Here is a 13233-nt window from a genome sequence, read left to right on the forward strand (position 1 = left end):
GTGGAGGGCCTACTCCAGTTTTGTTTCTTTTCTTCCTTCGCCAGTACGACTGGGTGTGCGGCCGCGGGTGGTACGCAACCTTCGCCCAGGTCATGTTCTTCGTCGGGTCCATCGTCGGCGGACTCTTGGCCGGCTACGCCGCCGACAGGTGAGTCCCAGAGGGAAGAACACATGTTACAGCCTTATCAAAGGACGGCGCAAGGCGTTGATTTACTTCAGAGGTTGTCACTTTGAGGGTATCGTGTGTGTGTGTGTGTGTGTGTGTGTGTGTGTGTGTGTGTGTGTGTGTGTGTGTGTGTGTGTGTGTGTGTGTGTGTGTGTGTGTGTGTGTGTGTGTGTGTGTTCTCTGCCATTCATATACCTCCATTCACCGTCATTCTGCAATAAATAACGAGCTGGTAGACGCTATGAATGGCGTAATGGATCCCCTTGTGCCGGACATCCTGATCGTTATTCTCTTTCGAACGGAGACATTTCCACCGTACTTTCATCTTATCACAGGAAAGCACCCGCCTTTCATCTGCGCCATGGGCGGGGGTGAAAGGACTCTTGATGACCCCAGCACGTCGTGTTTCCATACACGTGCGGATCCTTCATCTCCTATTGTTTTCTTTATCCGGGAAGGTATGGACGCGTTCCGGTCCTCTGTGGAGCCAACTTGGTCGCCGCCGTGGCCTCCCTACTCACCGTTTACTCCCAGTCCATCGTCGACTTCACCTTCTACCGCTTCCTCATGGGCATGGCCTTCGATAACTGCTTCGTCATGATGTATGTCCTCGGTGAGTACGTAGGTATTGATCAAATCAGGGTCACTTTTTCACCCCAACATAATATTTGTCTCAAGTTCCATGCGATGCTTACCTTAAGAACATAAGAATGGAAGAGACTGTAGGAGATCATAAGGGCTACACTATGCAGATCCATGTCCCTTATCGTCTGCCATACCTTGGAGTCACTCAAATTGTTTGTCGCATTTGCATTAAAAAGAAGTCTAATATTGGTAGCTGTGACAATACACTAGTAACGCTCAACTATGGTGTATTGCGCATCAGCACTATCCTTCTATGCCAAATCACCAAAACATTATCAAGACATGGCTCGTGCTAATGTGGAACAGGTTGAATGTAAAAACTAATTTCGTTCAAGAGTGTTATAATTCTATGTAGGTTAGTTATCTTACACTGAACGGTATTTCAGAAATAAAACAAGATAATGACAACTGTACCTATAGGCCAAGTTAGATTGCTAGAATGAATAGACATTTCAGAATATGTGTTAGTATTTCATTTATGAAACCATTCATTTTATTGATGGGTATTAATTATGATTCCCTATAGAATGATTATCTTAGATTGAGAGGTTTTACATAAATGAAAGAGTTTCACTGTAACTGCGCTTAAATGGCTTTCCTCAAGACTTGTGCTGGCAAATGTGCACGAATCAATGTGCAAATTGTAAACATCTTCATGACTTGACAGTTCTCGAGTACATCGGCCCAAAACACAGGACCCTCGTGGCCAACCTCTCCATCGCCATCTTCTTCACGCTGGGCGACATAGCGGTGCCATGGATGGCCCTGGCACTCAAGAACTGGAGGTTCCTCTCGGCCCTCACCGGTCTGCCCATGGCCCTCTCCCTCTTTGGCTATATCTGCATACCTGAAAGCGCCAGGTGGCTTCTGTCGCAAGGTGAGTCGGGAAACGATGTTCAGAGTACGACCTCAACTACTTTCTTTTAATCTTATTCAGGCTGGTATTAAGTTGTCTTATCTGGTTATCTTATCCATCTCCAGGACGCTAGCTCGATAAGAAGGATAAAGCCTGGTCGTACCAAGTGTTACCTTACCTTTAAGTCTGGCTTCTTCCGGGGGTCTTCTATCTATCTCTCAGACGCCTCCTTTGTATTTAAGGGGTTATAAAGATATTTCACAATAAGGACTCGAGTAATTATCCATAATGCTATTAAAAAACTCATTCAGTCAGTCAGTGTGTCACACTATTGCGGAATAGTGTACCCTCAGACCCAGTGATATGATCCAGTAGATTTATGACGTTGAGAAGTATTTGGGAAGCAGCACGGGTTGCCATGTAATAATTGTTTCTCGGCAGTTGATAAATCACGGCAGAAGTCTGGCATAGCTGTAACTGTACATCAGTAAACAATGTTTTAACATTTCTTATCTTTTTGACATTTAGTTCCTCTAGATAATTTCAGTAAGATTCAAACTCCTTGATCTTGGACTCTTGAGCCATATGCTGTATTTCTAATTCTTCAACCTTACCTCCTGGCTGTTTGAATTCCTGGGTAAAGTTTGTTCCCTTAGCTCCTCTAATTCTTCCTTCGTTTTCTATCGCGTAGAACAAGCACTTTGGTTATTTCAGTTGTTTTCTCTCTCGATTTTTCTGATAAATCTAATTTTCACTTTGGTTTGCGTTCTTTGCACTAGTAAACATTCTTCAAAGTGTCACCATCATATCACAGAATAGCAAACTGCCTGGCCAAAGATTTACTTTTTCTAGCCTTTTCTTTCAATATTTATTCTTTTTTAATCCCCCTGTGGATTCGGATCACGCTCTAGCCTGCAATTATATCAGACTTACTTGTTCCCATGTCGATGTATTTTGCTTCTTCTTTAGGAGCAGCAACCTTCATTTGCTTTTACTCGCTTCCGACTGTTTGTATGTATGTGTTTGTGGGCAAGGGCGGACTGGCCCACCGGGATACAGGAAATTTCTTGGTGGGCTATCACTTTAGAAATAACTATATATATATAAATATATATATATATATATATATATATATATATATATATATATATATATATATATATATATATATATATATATATATATATATACACACACACATATATATATGTATATATATATATATATATATATATATATATATATATATATATATATATATATATATATATATATATTGCGCCACGGGTAGGCTTTAGCAGAATGGTTGAAACAGACGACGTTTTTGGGATAGGACCAGCAATTACAAAATGCATAAAAATTTTTTTTAGTGTAATTCATGTACCTATTATTGACTTTGGGAACTACTAGAAACGAATTTCTGTATAATTTGACACATTTTATTTACAAAGTGGTTATCCTTAAAGTAGTCCTATTAGCAAGTTTTCCCGGTAGAAATTTTAGACCCAGTCCGCCACTGGTTGCGGGTGTCCATATCATGAAAGGTGAACTCCCAGAGGATCATCTCAGACCCGTCCTCCTCCATTTTCTTCCCCCGCAGGACGTGTCCACGAAACGATCACCATTCTCAAGAGGATCGCTTCAGTCAACGGCCGCACCATCCCTCCGCAGGTCTTAAAGGATTTTGAGGTGAGGTACAAGCACGATCTCACATCGCTCCAATAAAAAAGATAAATTATGTGATTTCTACTCTGTAACCAAGCTGCTTGATAGCACTCAACGACCATTTGTCGTCCCGTGCATTGCCTAAGAACATAAGAATTGAGGAGACTGCAAGAGATCCTAAGGTCTACACTAAACAGTTCCAATAGAATTTGTGAAGTTTCGTCTCGTCCGCTCGCTCTGCATTTTGTATGTTTCTTTTGCGTCTATATTACGACAAATCCAACAAAATTTCTTAGTAACGTTTCTTGCGCAAATTGATATTAAGGGATGGGGGGGGGGGAATACCGCAACCTTCCCGCTACACACCAACGAAGCGCCACTTTTGTTGCGAGCACCACCCGCTATTTTTTCGTGAAACCTGTTTTCTCTCTTTTCTAACCTAATGTACCTAACCTAACCTACTTACCTAACCTACCTAACTTAACCTACCTACCTAACCTGACCTATCTAACCTCACACAAATTACCTAACCTAACCTACCTAACCTAACTTAACCTAAAAATGCGTGCGGATGGCGGGAAGGTTGCGAGAATAATTCGTTCATAATCTCTTAATATTAATTTGAGGGAAAAAAGTAAAAAAAAAAAAAAGTTGTTGGAGTTGTCGTAATATAGATGCAAAAGATATACAAATTGCTGTGCGAGTGGGTGATACAAAATGACGTGTAGCGAAAGGTTACAGGAGTTATTTTTTCACCATCCCTTAATGTTAATTTCCGTAAGGAACGTTGCTGAGAAAAGCTGTTGGATTTGTCATCATATAGATGCAAAAGGAATATACAAAATGCAGTGCAAGCGGGCGAGACGAACTTCACAAATACCGACCCATGTCCATTACCACCTATCATCCCCATCCATAAAGTTATCTAACATTCTCTTAAAAACAACCCGATAGTTTCAGCACTCACTACCTGGTTACTAAGTCTATTCCATTCATTAATCACTTTACTGGTAAACCAGTTCATGCCTATTTCCTTCTTAAATATAAATATGATTAAATCTAAATCTAACTGAGTCTTATTTTGTACAGACGAGCACCCTGAAGGATCTTCAGATTGAGACGTCTTCCGTCACGGCGCCCACTGTCCTCGACCTTTTCAGGACGCCAAGGATGAGGAAAATCACAATTTTCCTCATCATACTCTGGTAAGGGATTAAACTTTGTATGCATCTGGGAGTAGCCGACGAGTTTATCAAAGAACGGAGCCTTTATCACTACGACGTTTCTCTTGTTAAAAGAATTATCACGCTGGCTTCACCAACACCGACTGTTGAGTGAAAATGACTTCGGTTACATTTTATTTTTCAAATCTCCAAACATCAAATTATTTTTTCGTCATATGTAACAAAGCTGAATGATGGACTAAGAGATTGAAACCCTATACGAATATTAGACATCCTGCTGAAATGTTCTTAGAGAAGTCTAGGTTCCTGTAAGGGAAGTCATATTCTAGTTATTCAAAAGGAGGTTACAAGCAGGATGTGGGAGGAAAATAGCCCAGTGTGATAACCCTAAAGCGTGCATGTAGTTTGCTGTGTACTTGATCAAGCAAGCGAAACGTTGTACTAATAAAGGCTCCGTCCTTCTGAAAGCCGTATCACTCATGTTCTCGAAAACAGGATGATGATCACGATAGCCTACGACGGTCACACGCGAAACGTGGTCAACCTGCCCGTGGACCTGTACCTGACCTTCACGCTGGCGGCGGCAACGGAGCTGCCTGCCGACGTCTTCCTCGTCCTCACCATGGACCGCCTGGGGCGCCGCTGGCTCGGGTTCCTCTGCATGGTCATGTGCGGAATCTTCTCCTTCGTCATCATCGCCGTGCCCGCAGGTGAGGTCTCATTCCACAAACAAGAATAGAATTCTTTCCCCAATGAATACCTTCCCCAATGTTGGGGCCCCCTCCCCGACTTCAGAACCATTTCACCAACGTCAAGTAACCCAACACATCATAACTTAACCAAACCTAATATTTCTTAACTAATCTTATACTACAAACAAGATTAGAATTCTTTCCCCAACGGGCACCTTCCCCAATGTCGTGTTCCCTGCCCGACTTCAGAACCACTGCACCAACGTAACGTAAGTTAATGTAACCTAACGTAACGAAACCTAACTTAACTTAACCTAATCTTTTTTGATATACTGTAAGAGAGCATGGCCTGTGGAAATAACAACTGAAAGTTTATGTATCAAAAAGTAAGGTCAAGATATCCAAGTGTGGAGGGACCAAGGCTGATATCAAGTCGTATGGTGTAAGTAGAAAGTTGTACAAGGGACCTTATACATACGAAAGTTCTATGAATTGAGGAAGAGAAAGCATGAGGGAAGAAGAGAAAGTAGGAGGTCCCCTGGGAGCGGTGAAGACGATTCGGTATAACATCGAGAACTCCCTATATCAGGAAGGTAGGATGGTGCCCCTTACAGAGGACTATGTAACGTGGAGTTTAAAGAACCAGGCTCTTGGTCCAACTCGCTGGTGGCAGAATCCGCACTGCCGTCACCTCGACAGCAAGTAACAACCCCCTAACCCGTTCGGCCAGCGAGCATTCAGGGAGAGGTAAAAGGAAGACAGTGGAAACGCCGAGAGGATGCTATGAAGCAGGTAGTTCTGCCACACATGAGAATGAAATCTGGGCGATGAACTGTAGAAAAAGAAAGTATGAGGGCAGAACAAAATTAAAAGCTGGAGTATTGTCATATATATTATCACAGCAACAAAGTTTTGTAACAGTAGATACGCACTGATAACATCCTTATATGAAGGAGAGGGTAAGGCGGTGGTGGACAATCTTTTTAAGTGTGGGTGCCAAAATCAGCCAAATCTTTGATAAAACAATTTCTCATGTGCCAACGGAGAAAAATGATAGGCCTTCACCTCCTACAAGGGCCCCAATCCTCCGCCCAGCACAGCATGCGGCTACCAATGGTCATACAAAAGATGCTGGAAAGTTATTTGTTATTTTTTTTTAATGAGCTCTGGGTTCTGCGTGTTGGAAAAGAGTCGTTAGTGTGCCACGTTTTGCACGCGTGCAAAGGGTTGCCCACCCTTGAGGTAAGGATTCAGTGTCAGAGATAATGTTGTGAACAGGAAATAGCCCTACACACACACACACATATACATATATACATATATATATATATATATATATATATATATATATGTATATATACAATAACGTGCACAGACATTGCAAGGAGCAGGTGCTTTGGGCTGGAAATTGGGCACTTCACTCTCTTGTATTATTCGTGTGTGTGTGTGTGTGTGTGTGTGTGTGTGTGTGTGTGTGTGTGTGTGTGTGTGTGTGTGTGTGTGTGTGTGTGTGTGTAAACTCTGTGCAACACCATTTTCCACATTATAATTTCTGAATGGTAAGAAAATGGAAAAAGCCTGTGAGAAATAATTTTTCATTCATTTTTATATATTTTTGTGATGGGTACTTTTGGGGCACAGGGCAAAGGGGCAGGTGCTCGGGCACCCCCAGCACCCCTCCTCTGCACGGGCCTGTGTATATATATATATATATATATATATATATATATATATATATATATATATATATATATATATATATATATATATATATATATATATATATATATATATATATATATATATATATATATACTATAAAGAAATTGTTTTGAATAACAAATTATTGGAAATATAATAGTAGGGTTATTTCATATTCAGATAAATAAAACTGGCACACCACAGACGAGAGCACGACATATTTGTGTAGTTAAAGGAGGTTAGCCAAACCCAACTTAATCTTACAGGACAAAGTTTATTATGAAGTAAGAAGGTTAGCCTAATGGTTCTGAACCATTTTTCTCTCCCTTCATGAATTCTCGACATTCGTGTGGGTCTCCTTCATTTCCCCCCCAAATTCCACCCAGGAAAAAAATTCAATCAAATAAAATAAATAAACAAATAAATAAAAGAAAATTATAAAATGTCGATGAGGAGAAACTCATCGCTTTATTAAAAAGTTGGTAATGATAATTATCTTATATTTGGTGGATATATGTGATATGCTTAACTCACATCACTAGTTTACATGTATCATTTGTAACAGCAGTCCATAATTCCCTTAAGTTCCTGTCATGGCTCCCCTGGTCTAAAGGGGTTACCTCACTTGGCTATTTTTCCTCCCACATCCTACCTCCAACCTCCGTTTAAGTAACTAGAATATGACTACACTTACTTCACTTCTCAAAGAACATTGCAACACATTGTCTAACATTCGTAAAGGTTCTCATTCTCTTATTTCATCATTCAGTTTTTTTATATATAACGGAAAGATAATTTGATATTTGGAGATTTGAAAAATAGAATATTGTATCCGATGTAATTTCTACTTAAACTAACTCTCAACGGTCGGGGCTGGTAAAGCCCGTGGAAGCCCAGTGTGATAGCCCCTCAACAGGAGGACGTCGGTGTGTTCTTCCCCGTTTTCTTTGTCTCTGTGAGAGAACGGAGGGGTAGTTGGAACGACGACAAAAATGGCGCGCTCAGACCAACATCATATCAGTTCTATTATTTTAAAAGTCAGATAATTTGTTTCCGACGGTTGCTCACTGGAATTTATTTTCATATAATATATTTCCTTAAGATGAAAACAGAAAAAAGGGGACATCGATTATCGTCTGCATATAACGGGTAACATCAATGTTACCAATTTAGAAGTTCAATAAAAGAAACATGCGCGCACATGGTGGGAGGTAAAATATTTTACGTGATCTGTTGTTGTAAAAGTGATCATACTAACTTTACGGAACTTTAGCGATTTGCGTTATAGTTTTGATACGAAAAAAAAATGCCACACAGTTGTTGTGCTGTTGGTTGTACAAACAGCAAGATTGGGATTTTTTTTTTTATCCCAAAAAGGAAAACTGCGATCGAAAAACGGAGATGGCAAGCTTGGATACACGCAATCCAAAGAGAAGACTGGAAGACCTGGTCCTATGATCAGATATCAAAAGCCAAACTGTGTGGAGAGCAGTGATTGGAACTGGATTGACATTTTTCCTGGATGTTTTCCAGGAATAAAGTTGGCTGATACATGTGGCTGACTCGTTTAATTTTAAGTGAACTGCTGCCTCTAACTTGAGGAGATGTGCTGCCACATGACTGCAGCATGAGCCTAAGCCTGCCATACACGTACAGTTTCCAGTGAGAACTCTAATCTTATACAGTAGTCTTAACACCTTGGCGTTGACTAAGTATTACCTGCAGAATGAAAAGAAATACTAAAGTTTGCGCCTTTGAATCAATCAGCTTATAAACTACATCATTAATGACATTGTACAACAAATTTCAGGTTCAAGAAAAAAACATAGTTCTCATGAGCATTTTATTAAGAAGTTCAATGTGCTGAATTCGAATTTGATAGCAAATATTTCATATCACGTCACATGTTCACAATGTGCAACAGGACCGCTTTTATGCTGTAAAGGGATCCATCTATGAATAGCCTCCACTCATTTGGTTCATAGGTCAGCTCAAGGGCATTGGATAGGCCTCTAATATCATTACAATAGGTCAAGTTGTTTTCCAAAGTGAAGAACTGCTGTAGATCTGAAGAACGCTTCCTAAATACTGTAATTCGAGTATCTTCATCTAACAGGTTCTATTGTTGCAGACGTGAGGCCAGTAGTTCACTCTATTGCTTGGTAAGTGTTAGATCACAAACTAGATTATTGAGTTCCGGTTAGGTGATGAGGTGTGGTTTCTTGTCAGATTCAAGCTGTGTCACATACGTTGTCTCTTGAGATTCTGAATCGTCTGAGTTGCTCGTGTCATTGCATGGTAGTTCAGTCGAGGGCGGCTGTGGTACAAGAATATCACTTGAACGTCGAACTGGGCGAATAGCAGACTAAAGATCTGGATAAATGATAGATTTCTTGCCTTTTCTGTTGCGACCTGCAGGGAAATAAAATAAAATAAGACTAAAAATGGGTATTTTTGGACGTGATCACGTGCATAATAGTGGAAGTACAACATATTATGTATTTCGATCTTTTTTGTTTATACATCTCTTGAAAAAACAGTAAAGAATACACATTGGATATCCACCTTTAATATCTGTTAAGCAGAAGTAGCAATCTGTTGAATGGTCCTTTGGCTCCCTCCAGACCAATGGTATGCCAAACATGAGGCCAAGCCTTTCACCCAGGCAGAGAATAAACTTGTACACCTGAAACAAAATTTGTGAGGTGTCTGCCCAGCGTTTGTCCTGGTTACCCACTTTACATTCAAAGTACAGCTCATAAAGTTTTTTACATGTTGAGTCAACTGTCTCTTGTAATGCCTTAATGTAACTGATCTACATATATAACAAAAACTGTCTGGCGAATTTTTGTATTCTCTAGGCATTTTAGCTCTGTCTCCGGTAAAGAAAAAAACACATGTGAAAAATTATATAAATGGTAACAGCAACAAAAAATATCAAATAAAAAAGTAAAAATAGGAAGCATTTATAGTAAGCAACAAAAAAGATCAATCAGTGTCTTTAACGTAAGTAAGATGGTAATTTACGAGAAACTGGAGGGCCGCAGAAAGAAACGAATGTTATATTCATGATCTACGCAAAAAATACCCCTAGAAAGGTTATTCACATTTCCGTTTTTTTCTTCTTCATTGTTATACAGTGTGATCAGAATCTCGTTAGTCATATTTTTGTTAGTTATTCAAGATTCAAAATTAGTAAAGATTTTATTCGAGAATGCGAATACTCATATCTTAAGTTGAGCTTGACTTATCTTAAAAAAATTCTTCTTAAAAATGTGTAAATAGAAGCATGACCTATATGACAAAGAGAAGTTTAACGCACAACTGAACTTCTGACTTGATAAAACAAAACTGGCTGCTGTTGGTAATTGGATAATAATGACACCTTTGTGAAAACACTTGGTTTGTCTACAAAGTATTCGATGTCATCTCTCCATGTTAGGCCCGGCAGTGTTGAAATATAGTTTACTCACTCCTCATCACACAAAGAGAAGGGGTCAGGGAGTTTCTCTCCATTATTGAGAGTCAGTTTTGATATATAATTTTACTTATCAGTATCTTCGAGTTCTCTGAAGTAAGTGGAATGATACATTTTCACGCAGCATTTTCTTTTTGACCTCAAAACCTCACAATATGCCCGCGCATATAGTTCACAACAAAGCCCCTACTTAATGCAAGAAGGGATCTACTGCCTCACAGTATGAGAGCGCATGTTGCTGGCTGACAGCAGAACTCTCACGTCAAGCAAGAAAGGGGTCTATAATGCTGCAATTCGTTTCTGAAAATCCATTGTTGAAAATAATTAATTTCTAAGGATATCTTTCCTGAGAACAACGAGAAAAGAAAAAACTATAAAACTAACATACTTTTCACAACCACAGGGAACGCCGGGGGTGTAGCCTCTACCATTATCATAGCCAGGTTCTTTGTCAACGTGGGGATGAATGTCGGCATGCAGTACGCAGCGGAGCTTCTGCCGACACAGGTCCGCGCGCAGGGCGTGGCCTTCATCCACATCATCGGCTACGTAGCCAACATGATCTCACCACTCATCGTGTTCCTGGTCAGTAGCCCCATACCTTCCTCCTCACCAAAAATTTACTTAACACTTTTACCGTCACGGCTTTCGATCAATTTATGATGTCGCCACAGAGGACCGTGGCGTGGTTTCTGCCCAGTTTGGTTCTTGGGGCGGCGGCCGTCGTCGGGGGTGTGTCGACGCTCTTCCTACCGGAGACGCTCCACCGAGACCTGCCCCAGACGATGGAGGACGGCGAGAACTTCGGCAGCGATCAGCGCTTCTTCTACTTCCCGTGGATCAACGGGTATGAGACTGTCATAACTCGCACAAGAAACGGGACATTGGGTCTAGAAGCTAAAGAATCATTTACTCATGTTTCCTCCTCCTCCCTCTGTCTGTATATGTGTCTGTTACCCGTTCCAGATACTTTCAAGATTCTTGTGCAAGTCTTCCTGACTCTTCGTTTGCCCTCTGTCACCTTTTTTCTAGCCCGTGGGGTCCTTAAGTCACTATCCCGGGCTACTCTCTTATTGGTTAAAAAATTCCTTGATCAGTTCTTTTGGTGGCATCTTGAAGCGGTCTTGAATATTTGGGGCCTCTTTGAGTTAATAATCAAATGCCTTGAAGAGTTCATCCCCCAACTTCTTAGTACCACCTTCAATTGCCATCCCTTTTTCCATTACCACCACATCCAAAACAACCACTTCACCACCACCACGTCTACCATCCCTGCCACATCCATACCATCAACACCATCATCTCCAATACCATCGCGTCCTTTTCCAGCTTCTTTCAGCGTCGTACGAGCTTGCTGTTGCGATTCCATGACCGCCTGTATAGTAATAAACAATCATTCTCACTTTTATGTTTCATCTATTTACTCTTTTATCTATGGTAATCTAGCTGAGATAGAATATCGTTATCATCACCACTATTACCATTACTATTATCGTTATTATTCTCATTACAAATGTATTGTTATTCATCATCATTATTGGCGTTATTAGTATTAGTATTCGTCATCACTACGGGACCTTATACAAAAGATATTCATCATCAATATCCTAGTATTTTTGTGTATGAAATTGACCATATTAGGTTGATTCTATTGATAGAAATACCTTTAGATCTTTGGAATCTCGGGTTGCTAATTCAAAGTACAGGAGACCTCATGCCTGTCTCCCCAAAAAATATTTTGGCTGTATCACTGTCAATAGATAGCAGTCACAAGAGACATCCTTTAACCTGACTCTTGGCACAGGTCAAGCGAAAGGACTCGACTGGGAATGGTGCCTCTGGATCCACTCGACCAGCAGCCGTCCTTCGTCCGGCGCCGACAGGGTCGGGCGTCGATCCGGGGAGAAATCTACCGCTCGTCACTTCTGACGAGGCACCGCAAAGAAGTGCTCTACATTCCTTCGGCCGATTGAGGTCGTCCGTGTCATCCAGAGGGTGATGGATGTCGTGCTGCCCTCGAAGATTTATTTATTTTTTATTTTTCCTAACTTCTCATCTCAGATACCTCTTCAGCGTTCGCCAAAGGTTTTATCGGGGTAGTTGGATATACTCGTAGACCCTTAGTCACAAAGCCCTTTAACTCCATAGTTACAGTGTATAGATTATGATCATCCGCACGACAATTTATTCAGATGTGGGGTGGTGCACTGGTCTGAGATGGTCCTCAATCAAAATCTTGCTTGAGTGAGACTGCTGAATAAAATCGTCTCAAATTTGCAACAACAAGGGTCACAAAAGATCTGTGCTTCCCTTCTCCGTTTGTTAATTTATGAAATTTGTGTAATCGCAGTGAATTTTTACGTTCAGTGTGTAATAAAATATTGAATATATGTTATTTCTACTTTTATACTCTTATTTAGCCCCCCAAAAACCCATCGCGTAATTAGGAGTAAAAAGACATGAATAAGAATTTTGCATAGTGAAGGCTAAGAAATGTCAAGAGAGGTCAACAGAGGTATCATAGGTCAAGAAGGGTCAGTGAGCGTATATATGTATGTATGCATGTATGTATGTACGTATGCATGCATGCATGCAACTGATTTTTATTCATTCATTTATTTATTTATTTGTAATTTATCAATTTATTTATTTACTTATTTATTTATCTATTTTATGTTTTGATAAGTCCTTCTTTGGTGACTGGAACATACACATGTCTTGAAGTATAACATTAGCCTGTCGAAGTCAGTGTGGTCACGTAAGATGCCACACACAGGATTCCCGACGTTTCTGAACTTCTTCATCACGGTGACGCTTTGCGGCTCTGACTCACACTAAACAGGAAT

General features: G+C 40.5%; 1 protein-coding gene across 1 annotated transcript in view; it reads left to right on the forward strand.

Annotated features, from left to right (window-relative positions):
• LOC143021065 (solute carrier family 22 member 1-like) overlaps window positions 1-12904 on the forward strand; it is a 28967-nt gene extending 16063 nt beyond the window's left edge. Inside the window, exons 4-12 of the mRNA XM_076178283.1 lie at window positions 45-148; window positions 625-779; window positions 1479-1688; window positions 3268-3356; window positions 4422-4537; window positions 5012-5226; window positions 10791-10972; window positions 11062-11234; window positions 12192-12904. Coding sequence (XP_076034398.1) covers window positions 45-148; window positions 625-779; window positions 1479-1688; window positions 3268-3356; window positions 4422-4537; window positions 5012-5226; window positions 10791-10972; window positions 11062-11234; window positions 12192-12360 — 1413 coding nt within the window. The 3' untranslated portion in view covers window positions 12361-12904. The remainder of the gene's footprint in view (window positions 1-44; window positions 149-624; window positions 780-1478; window positions 1689-3267; window positions 3357-4421; window positions 4538-5011; window positions 5227-10790; window positions 10973-11061; window positions 11235-12191) is intronic.
• Window positions 12905-13233: the final 329 nt, after the last annotated feature.

This window comes from Oratosquilla oratoria, chromosome 41, assembly GCF_046742065.1.
Source record: "Oratosquilla oratoria isolate Oo_2021 chromosome 41, ASM4674206v1, whole genome shotgun sequence".
Lineage (NCBI taxonomy): Eukaryota > Metazoa > Arthropoda > Malacostraca > Stomatopoda > Squillidae > Oratosquilla > Oratosquilla oratoria.